Below are 10940 nucleotides of genomic sequence, written 5' to 3'. Positions count from 1 at the left end.
GATTATTGCATTCACACGACCGACTCATGACAGATACACTTGTTGTACCTGACTACATGAGCCGGCGTGGATTAGCTGTTGATGTGGTCCTGTTGTCTTCAGGAATCATTTGATGGGCGCGAAGAGAGTTGGAGGAGAGGATCTAGATGGCGGGGCGTTTCTTCAATGTCTCCACGATGGCGTTGATGGCCACGGCGCCAGGAGGAGCAGCTCCGCTGATAGCGTCTCTCTTGGCCGCCTTCGACAAGTCGTGCAGTATAGAAAAGGCCTCGTCCCTGCCACCAACGAGCACGAAACTCAGATACTGCACCAAGATAGGGGATCTTCTAATGCTCGATCTGGGTCCTCGCTTCGTGATGATCTCGGCCAACGGGGCCATCAGGAGAGACGTGCGCGAGCAAACGCAAACGGAGAAGAGCTGGAAAAAGATCAGAGTTTGGATTGGCGGACTCAGGGATGGACCATGAACGACGACCTTTGAAAAAACGGTGAAAATATGGCCCAGCCAACCAGCCTTTATGTAAACACCTCCCCACCTGCAAACCGTCCGTCGAGATGCCCAGCAGCCCATGGCACGTTCGGCAAAGTGCCAGTCGCCTCCAGCAGATGCTGCAAATGGTGCAGATCGCAACACTCCGGCGCTCAGCGTGCGAGGGTCTGCAGAGATGGGATGCCGCAAGGGGGGTTGCCGGACCTTCAGTGGGCGGGAGCCGTGTTTTTCCAGGGCCTTCAGCGGGCGCGTTGAGCGCCTCCAGGCCTCTCACTCCGTCGCTAGGCTGTTCACGGCGCTGATACAGGTGCTACTGTAGCAGGGCTCGTCATCCCCTCCGCCAGAAGCAGCATGGCTGGGGCCTGGCGGGGGGCTGGCGGGGACCGCGTGGGCACGACTATTGGGCACATGACGGTTGTCTCGCAGTCGCCCCCGGCTGCCCCCGGTCGCCCCCCATGCAGTGAGCATCGCTCGTGCAGTTGAATTGTCGCACCTGATTCGCCGCGACGGGGATGGTCTGGGTAGGCGTGACAAGCCCGGCTATTTTTCCGGCTCTCGCTCACCGCTTCTTATGTGGATCCGCTGGTCGTGCGAGCCCGCCATCTCAACCCTCAGGCCTCTCACCGACTTCCATCGTGAGGTCTTCTCTTCCTCAAAGAGCGGTGTCACCGTTCCTCCTCCTTACAATACTATTGACCATTCCTGCCACCAAACGTTTGCGACAATGACCTCGAATCTTGAGTTCTCCCCAGAGGGTCTGCTGGACCTAAACTTCGATCACCGAGATCCGCGTTACCCATTTACCACGAACATGGCGGCTCGCGCGAGTTGGCCTATGCCTCTCGATATGGCCTCAGGAGCCGCTGACCAGAGGCGGGAGACTTCCCCAGGCCAAAACACACATCAGCAATTTCCTCAGGCTGGGCATAATAACTCCCCGACCCTGTTGACAGACTGGCCGATGCAACAACAGCCACAACAACTGCCGCAGTACATTCAAGACAACTCGTTAATGGGGGCACAGTTCAATGCTTTTGGAACCACATTTCAGACATCACCGTTAGACTACACTATGCCCACGACACAGGCAAATTTCGAGGCTGGACTTCAGATGGAGACCCCGTTCAATGGATTGGCACCGACGGTGGAGGCACAGGCCCAAGCAGCGATGTGGGCAAACTGGCAGGAGATTGAGAATGCCATGAACTTCACGGGGCACGATGGGCTCCCGGGTGTGGGTCGCCAAAGCCTTGGAAGCAACTCGCCCACTGGGACGTATTTGGAAGTTCTGTCGCTCCCAAGCTCAAGTAGTGACCACGGATGGAACACGGTTGACCACTTCCCCAACTTCGAGGCTTATCAGCAAGCACACAATGCAGCAATCTTCAACCCGGGCCAGACTCTTCATCTTCGAACCCACTCGGACTCGTCACAATCGGACGGGACTGGCCACACCATGGAGTCCTTTGGCAGCTTCGAAGATATCTCGTATCCTTATTCTCCATACTCTCCCGAGTCTGATAACTATCTGGATCCTGTTGGACATCGAAATTGCTTCCATGGAGAGTCTCATCATCACTCCCATGAGACTGTCAGCCCCGCCGCAGCCGTAGCCCCTGTACCCATCAAGATGTCGCCGTCGTCGAGTCGAACTACCCCTTCCTCAACTTCATCACCACCAGCCCGAAGGAACTCGGCACCACGGAAGAGCCCAACTGCAAAGGCAACCAAGGCTGTCATCCGTCGCACGTCGAACGGAAAGAAGGATACCGAGAAGCGGGTTGGTCGTCGACGTGGACCATTATTACCTGAGCAACGGAAACAAGCAAGTGAGATCAGAAAGTTGCGAGCATGTCTTCGATGCAAGTTCCTCAAGAAGACTTGTGACAAGGGAGAGCCTTGTGCCGGTTGTCAGCCGTCTCATGCCAGACTGTGGCAAGTTCCATGTACGCGCATCGACATCAAGGATATCAGCTATTTCATGAAGGACTGGCGTGCAGACTACGAGCGTCACGTGGGTCGTGGGGTATCTGTGTACAACATCAAGGGCTTTGCTCAGAAAGAGGAGCTCATTTGGATCACCCATGGCTATGGATTTGCCCTTCCCATCATGGCCCGGGAAGTATACGTTAGTGACGACAGTTGCTTCTCTATTGATTGGGTTGAGTCTGAGCACGACGAGCCCCTTGAGTTTGACGTCCGAACAGAAAAGATGTCGGCTGGGTCAGAGGGAGTTTCTACGGAAGCCTTGTCCGAGTATCTCGACAAACATCTTGACGGGCCGTTCGAGGAATTCATCGATGATTATTTTGAAGGCACTCCTTTCATCACCGAGATCTTGAAGACTGCTCACCGCTACTACACCAAGGAGAAGGTACCCGTCATTCGCAAAGCCTTGAAGCTTGTCCTCGCCTACAACTTGACCCTTCACGTCACCATGGTCGAACAAAGGGGTGACGAGCATCCTATGGATGGCATGATTGAGGATGAAGACTCCAGGTACAACGGCAAAATTATCGCACCGGTGATGATCAACTTTCAGATCAAGTGTGCACTGGCCGACATGTGGCGCGAGCTGCAGAAGGAGATCCTCGAGGAGTTGTCCTCACTCTACTCCAGCGTGTACAGCGGTGATCGCCTCAAGAACTGGCCAACTATCTTCATGCTTGCCTCCATCCTCCTTGCTGTCTGGGAAGAGATGCAATTCGACTGCCACTACCGTGTGCCTGATCAAGCTGCGGTTAACAAGTTCTGCAGTGACATGGAAACTACTCCAGTGGGTGTCATTGTCGGTCTCTTCCACGCCATCTCCCAGAAGCTTCCTTCCTTCACCGAATGGGATACAAGACGGCACGGGCAGCTCCTCAACAACAACGTCGCGGTCTGTGATGCCATGACAGAAATGAAGGATCATGTGATCAAGCATGGTATGTTCCTTCCGCCACCTCAGTTATGCTCTTCTGACATGTTTCCACAGAATCCTACCTCAAGACCCGACCTGATGCCAGGTTTGACCGAAGAGACTTCGACTCCTTGTCCAACAAGTTCCTGTCGAAGCTAGTCATCCGCGCCAACTAGATTCTTTTTCCCAAAATACCCTTCTATATACCCACTTCGCATATTCGACTGTACAGATGCAGTGATGCTGCTGATGGAGGGCCTCGATAGGCCATTTCCTCTATTCTTCTCCCCTTTGTAGTCTGGAACCTCAAAAACTTTCATTTATTCTCCAAACATCAGAAGGAACGCCAACAGCGAGGGCATTTTACGTGGATTTTGGTTTCTCATTATGATGGGCATAGCGATGCGAACAGTCACCTAACGACTCCCTTATGATTGTGCCAGGGCATTGTACGAACGATATGATCGATTTCATCACGAAGATCATGGCTTTATGGTTTACGGTTTATGTTTTATCTTACGAGGAATTTTTGATTGATGGAAATGAAATGAAGCATCTTGGGCGTTGGAAACCCATGGCCGCGATTGAGGCATGCTTGCATGTTGCAGGAAAGACAGTTACTGATGTGTACGGCTGTATACACCTGACAAGACATAGATTTGGATGATATAAATGAAAAGAAATTCCGGATCAATTGATCAATCTGAGTGTGTGAATCCATCGATAAGTGAATATCGGTCTGGGCGGTCTGGGCGGTCTGGAATCTGGGGTGTCTGGCTAAATTGAGAATTGAAGCCTGAGGCAACACGGGCACCGCGAGGCATTTCCCGGATTGTTCTCGCAACTCTGAAGTTTGATGACGCAAGAGGCGTCGTGTTATCGGCCGGCCCGTGTCTCCGCGCTTGAAGGTGAAGGTGAAGGTGGAGGTGAAGGGTAAGTAAGTAATCAAGCAAGCAAAACACGGAGCTGCGAGTGCCGTTCAGCTGGGCGGATTCGCATTCACAGACCTCCTTATTTTTGCGTGTTGTTAGGAAAATGAGACATGAAGGTACTGTAACATCCTCGTGACCAACCTCCCCTCCGCCTCTCCGCTCCTGTGCAACGCATGCGAGGCCGAGACACGGAGTGGCAGGTTGAAGCGCCAGAACCCAGCTTAGGTTTTCAAGGAGGCGGGGTCGAGCGGCTAGGCTCCCTTTGGAGGCAGTCCTTATCTTCCAAGAATCAGGTGGCATGACGGCTTACAAAGAATGGCGAAAGTCAGCTTTGTGCAGCGAACGCCTTTCAACTGCAGATTTTTTGATGTGGATGTACCCAAAGCAAAGGGGAAAATGAGATCATTGTAAATTTGGATGGTCAATAAATGTCCTAGAGCCAATGGAATGTTTGAGAACTTTCGAGATTCACCCGTAAATTCCAGTTGCTGCAGCTGCCTGCTTCGCCTTCTGATTCAACACTAGCGCAGCTGGAATCGAAGCGAAGATTCCAAGCCTGCGCAGCCGCCACCGCCCTACTTAAACCTCGCTGGCCTGCATCCCTTCTTCCTCCTCCATCACACTTTCATACCGCAACGTCTTCGTCCCGAACCGTCAACCACTCTTCTGATCATCAAGATCTCGCGTCAATACACATACTCATACACTCCACATACCGTCAAGATGCAAATCTTCGTCAAGACCCGTAAGTTGCTCTCCATTCCTGGCGCCTAAAGATAACGCCGCCTCGTCTTCCAACTTCAACTAACATCTTCGCAGTCACCGGCAAGACCATCACTCTTGAGGTCGAGTCCTCCGACACCATCGACAACGTCAAGAGCAAGATTCAGGACAAGGAGGGTATCCCTCCGGATCAGCAACGCCTGATCTTCGCTGGCAAGCAGCTCGAGGACGGCCGCACCCTCTCTGATTACAATATCCAGAAGGAGTCAACCCTTCATCTCGTTCTCCGTCTCCGTGGCGGTATGCAAATCTGTAAGTTGTCACCTTTGCCACTCGGCCTCGTATCAAATTCTAATATCCAAAACAGTCGTCAAGACCCTCACCGGAAAGACCATCACCCTCGAAGTTGAGTCCTCCGACACCATCGACAATGTTAAGTCGAAGATTCAAGACAAGGAAGGCATTCCCCCGGACCAGCAACGCTTGATCTTTGCAGGCAAGCAGCTCGAGGACGGCCGCACTCTTTCTGATTACAACATTCAGAAGGAGTCGACTCTTCATCTTGTTCTCCGTCTCCGTGGTGGTATGCAAATCTTCGTCAAGACTCTTACCGGCAAGACAATCACCCTCGAGGTTGAGTCATCCGATACCATCGACAATGTCAAGTCCAAGATTCAAGACAAGGAGGGTATCCCACCTGATCAACAACGTCTTATTTTCGCCGGCAAGCAACTTGAGGACGGCCGTACCCTTTCAGATTACAATATCCAAAAGGAGTCTACACTGCACTTGGTCCTTCGTCTTCGTGGTGGCATGCAGATCTTTGTGAAGACTTTGACTGGCAAGACTATTACATTGGAGGTTGAGTCGTCAGACACAATTGATAATGTCAAGTCCAAGATCCAGGATAAGGAGGGTATCCCACCGGACCAGCAGCGATTGATCTTTGCTGGTAAGCAATTGGAGGATGGGCGTACGCTGAGCGACTACAACATCCAAAAGGAGTCGACTCTCCATTTGGTACTTCGTCTTCGTGGTGGTCAATAGATTTGGGTTCGTTTGGCATGTGGGATATCTGGGATTTGCGACGGCGTTCTGGTACACAGCTGGGCTTTATGACCATAGCTCGTACATACGACATGGGGAATGATGCATAGGCGTGGCGATACCACTGACAGTGGGTAGTCCAATGAACATACATTCGGACAACTTTATTGTGCCAGATGACAATTTGTGACTGTGACATGAATTCTTCTTTCGAATTGCGTTTAAATAATCAGTATGTGAAATAATTGTAAGAGTGGCCATTTTCGTAGATGACGGAAATGCAAGGCTACAAACCTCGGACTTTCATATTTCCAGGCGCTCCAAAACCCATGATAAGACCAACGCGGCTTCCACAACTGCCACAACCCCATTTTCACCCTTCATCAAAATCTCTGCAACCTAAATCAGCCTCCACGCCACCCAGAACCCTCTAGAAAGGCTCCGCAATCTTCCCGCAGTAACCACCGCAGAGATTGCACAATGAAGCTTCCCATCCACAACCCAACATGAAAGGATGCCCTCTTACTTCTACCACCTGAAGTTTGAACTGTATCCTTACCCTTCCGTCGACGATCAATCCATACCTTCCAATACAAGCCCCTCCAAGCAAAAGAGAACAAAGGAGGAGGAGGAGGAACGCAGGAGGAAGATCTGGTTTCCGGAAGAAGGGACGGACATCTTTGAGAGTGGGAAGTGGCCTAGGCATAAAAGGGTTAAGGTGAAGGAGAGAAGGGGCTTTGGGAAGAGTGGTGGAACCGGAGAAACACGAGCGGCCGGGGTTGGAGTAGCAACTGGAACTGGAGGCAGGGGAGTCATTGATTGCGGATTGGCACGAGCAAGTCATACGCCGAACGAGAACGAGGACGAGGACGAGGCGCTCACCGTCCAGATTCCAAACGAGAGGAACATCGAGTTCCCGCCACCGAATACTGTGAATATACAGAGGGATCAGAGGACTGCGGTTAAGGACTGGCGGTTTGGCAGGGTGAGGATCGAGAGTTTGGATATGAAGGAGATTGCAGACTTCAACTCGAACACAGATACGGATACAGACATGGCGTCTGCGCAGAGACCAAGAGGGGAGAGCAGCTCTGGTGGGACTGCGAGTAATGGGATTAATGCTGGCCTTGCGCCTGAAGCTGCGGGTGTAGGACGGGTCACGAAAGCGAGATATGAGGTCGTTCAGGAGAAGAATACAGAGGTTGGGTGGGGAATTGTGCATTTGTATCGGGATGGGGAGGAGACTCCTGGGCTTGGCAATACGGAGGTGGTTTATACTGCTGGAACTGAGGCTCCGGGTCACCAGCGGCAGCCAAGTGCTGGGTTAGGTGTGAAGGATGAGGAGGAGCATGGAGAGGATTGCACTACGTTGTGTATTCCTGCTGTGCCGAGCTACCTTACACCCAGTGATTTTCTGGGGTTTGTGGGAGAGAAGACGAGGGAGGAAGTCAGCCATTTCAGGATGGTGATGACCGGACGGATGAATAGGTATTTGGTTCTTATGAAGTTTAGGGATGGGAATGCGGCCAGGAGATGGAGGAAGGAGTGGGATGGGAAGGTGTTCAATAGCATGGAGGCGAGTTTTCCCCTTTCTGATCTTGAAGTAGAGCTAATATCATCTTCAGCCAGAAACATGTCACGTAACCTTCATCAAGTCGATTACTTTCCAAACACCGACTTCTTCCAGACCTAGTACCAGCTTCCCCGAGCTCTCCCATGACCCTTTCATGCCCTCATCCTCAACATCCTTCCTGAAGCCATTCCCTCCACCAACTCCAAACCTCGTCGAGCTCCCAACATGTCCCGTCTGCCTCGAGCGAATGGACGACACATCCGGCCTCCTCACCATCCCTTGCCAGCACGTCTTCCACTGCAACTGTCTTCAAAAATGGCGAGGCAGTGGCTGCCCCGTCTGTCGACACACAAATCCCTCCCTAGCACTCTCCTCCTCTACCAGCACCAGCACAAACACTTATGACCCCGCAAGCCCACCATTTGGCAGCGGCGAAGCCTCCCTCTGCAGCGTTTGTGACTGCACCGACGACCTTTGGATCTGCCTGATCTGCGGCAACGTAGGCTGCGGCCGCTACAAAGGGGGGCACGCAAAAGAACACTGGAAAGACTCCGCACATAATTTCGCATTAGAGATAGAAACGCAGCATGTGTGGGACTATGCGGGCGATCTGTGGGTACATCGTCTCATTCGGGATAAAGGGGATAGCAAGGTCATTGAGCTGCCCTCTTCTTCCCGCTCGGGTATGGGGATTGGTGGGGGCAGAGATGTGGACATGGTGCCGAGGGAGAAGTTGGAGGGGATAGGCATGGAGTATACGCATCTCCTGACTAGCCAACTTGAGTCTCAGAGAGTGTACTTTGAGGAATTGGTGGGCAAGGCGGTTGCGAAAGCTAGTGCGGCGTCGAGTGCTGCTGCGGGTGCTTCGCAGAGAGCCGATGAGGCGATCTCCAAACTTGGGCAGCTGGAGAAGGAGAACAGCGAGTTGAGAGGGGTAGTTAAAGGTCTAGAACGGGATTTAGAGAAGGAGAGGAAGAAGGGCGAGAGGAGCGCGGAGGTTGCGAGGGGCTTTGGGCGCAGCTTGATGGAGGAAAAGAGGGTTGGCGAGGGGTTGATGGAACGCATTGGCTTCCTGAATGGCAATGTGGAGAAGATTACCGGGGAATTGGAGAAGGTCAAGATGGAGAATGCGGAGTTGAAGGAGGAGAATAGGGATCTGCTGTTTAGTATTAGCGCCCAGCAGAAGCTGGCCGAGATGGGGGAGGGAGAGGGGATCGAGAAAGGGGAGTTGGAAGGTGGGAGTCTGAGTTTGCCGCCTGAGAAGGAGAAGAAGAGGGGTAAGGGGAAGGGGAGAGGGAAATGATGTTTGTGTTGGTGTCTGAGTATGGGCATTGGGACGGCGTTAGGTGTGGGCTGCATAGGATGGAGGGGTATACCCAAGGCATTTGGGTCTAGCATGGTCGATGAAGGCGACGTCTTTTCTGAGCTACTCGCTTACACGACTCTTCTTCTAAATCGAAAATCGAGTCAAGTTGTGGAACTCTCAGACTTTGCATAAGAGCTGCATATCTAAATGCTTTGCAAGCAACGGCACATTTTATTTGTTCTTCTCAAGGTCTTAGAAGTTGGTACTATACACATTCAACTCCTTTCCCTCAAAGTTTTCGCACCATCGATTTCGTTCTTCTCGTTGTCCCTCTCTTCTTCTCATTGCTCCAGAAATTGTGGTGGGTTCTGATCCTCGCTCACGAAAATGGATTTATGTTCTGATAAAGACAAGGTTAGCAGGAGCTTGCATTCAAGAACTGCCGTACAATTTTGATCATGAGAAGGAAGATTTTCATGCTTCGATAGGGGAAGGTTCTCGCGGGACTCGGATGCGTAAACTGTCAAACGAGCTGTTGGGAAGGACTATTCCGTGATTTATAAATTTGGGGAGGACTTAATGTAAGATTACCACCATTTCTGAGAGAGTACCTCCGCTTTGCTTCAACGTTCACATTTATTTTTGGGGTTTTTTTGGGACGCGTGTATGAAAGTCCCAGCAGCCTTGATTTAATATGGCAAGACGAGAATAACTCGAACTTTGGGAGCATCGCGCCCAGGCGCATTGTTTCATTCCCAAGTGGAACATTGGAGAAGATTCTTGTAACTAAATTTGATACATTAAAGTAGCTACTCAACACCTATTCTGCTCTACTTATTGCGCACACAACTCACCTACCTTTCCCTTCTTCCTGTACTTATTTATATCGACCCCTCGCGCAACGCTCGCCTCGCTTAAGAAGCAGAAGATGTTTAGTCTGGTGGATTGGGATGTGGAGGTGAGTGATCTGGAGAGAAGCAAATTTTTGAACATCAACTAATAGGAAATAGAAAATAGAAAGTTGGGGATAATGACTATGAGCCGATGCATAAGCCGGAAGATTCGGACTATAGAGACGTTGATGATGCCAAGGAGCAGGCAAAGGCTGCAGAAGGTTTGGTTTTCTGACCCATTTGAAAAGCTTCTTCTTCGAATGTTCGTTCGATTCATGGGTCATTCAAACTTTCGCCACTTCTCAATGTTCCCTTGATTTGCCGAACATTTCAAAATTCACTAAAGTCTAGTTAAATGTATCTCCTTGAATGAGGACAATGCAAACCCTCATGTCGGAAGTTCACTTTGACATTGACAAACAAGACTCAATGTACCAGGTTCTCAAGTACAATAAGAAAGACGGGAGATCCTACGTGGCGGAGGCATGCAACTTTGTTGTACCGGATTAGTCATGAACAATGGGGAGAAGAAGGGGATGATTGTACAATAGAAAGTTGGAACAATGGGGCAGAAGAGGGAATGGATGTACCATAAGAAGGCTGGGACATTGAGAGAGCGAAGAGGGGCGATTGTACCAATGCAAACTGGGACATTAGGAGATTGAGTGGGAGACTGTTCTCCATGATAGGGGAAAATGAAACAAAGCCAAAGGCTTCAATAGTATCTCACCGATTGAGAAATTAGCTCGGCCAGATTGTTCAGCACAGAAGCTGAGCTCTTCTCCTCAGCGACACTCGTACCTGAGCCTCTCAAACCCCAAGAAAAGGCCTTCTTGCCCTGAAAAAGCAACTGCTCGCGAGCTTATGTCCCAATTCGGCCGACGAAGGCGGCGACGGCTGAGCCAGCTCACCACATCGCAGACGTGCACCCCACACACTAATCATTTAAGCATGAAGCCCACCTCAGAAATGCATCGCTGCGCCGTCGTGTCCTCGTATTCACCGCCGCCGCTCCTTCAGCTAGCCTTTTTGCCCTCTCTCGTGATCACCAGTGCACTCACTCAGCCTCAAACA

The 10940-nt window shown here is 51.3% G+C and overlaps 3 protein-coding genes across 3 annotated transcripts; all 3 read left to right on the top strand.

Moving 5' to 3' along the window:
* Positions 1–1061: 1061 nt before the first annotated feature.
* On the top strand, positions 1062–3568 carry K444DRAFT_530810 (uncharacterized protein; the record flags this gene model as incomplete). The annotated part of the gene is made up of 2 exons (XM_024874924.1): positions 1062–3417; positions 3468–3568. The coding sequence occupies 2 exons, from the start codon at positions 1062–1064 to the stop codon at positions 3566–3568; spliced, it is 2457 nt and encodes an 818-aa protein (XP_024736064.1).
* Positions 3569–5047: 1479 nt separating this feature from the next.
* Positions 5048–6094, top strand: K444DRAFT_531568 (ubiquitin family protein; the record flags this gene model as incomplete). The annotated part of the gene is made up of 3 exons (XM_024874997.1): positions 5048–5069; positions 5144–5359; positions 5415–6094. 3 exons carry the CDS (start codon positions 5048–5050, stop codon positions 6092–6094), a joined length of 918 nt encoding a protein of 305 aa, XP_024736063.1.
* A 514-nt stretch (positions 6095–6608) lies between these two features.
* Positions 6609–8970, top strand: K444DRAFT_643827 (uncharacterized protein; the record flags this gene model as incomplete). The annotated part of the gene is made up of 2 exons (XM_024884897.1): positions 6609–7670; positions 7720–8970. 2 exons carry the CDS (start codon positions 6609–6611, stop codon positions 8968–8970), a joined length of 2313 nt encoding a protein of 770 aa, XP_024736062.1.
* Positions 8971–10940: the final 1970 nt, after the last annotated feature.

Source organism: Hyaloscypha bicolor (assembly GCF_002865645.1).
Source record: "Hyaloscypha bicolor E unplaced genomic scaffold K444scaffold_87, whole genome shotgun sequence".
Classification (NCBI taxonomy): domain Eukaryota; kingdom Fungi; phylum Ascomycota; class Leotiomycetes; order Helotiales; family Hyaloscyphaceae; genus Hyaloscypha; species Hyaloscypha bicolor.
This window is presented reverse-complemented; position numbering and strand designations above follow the sequence as displayed.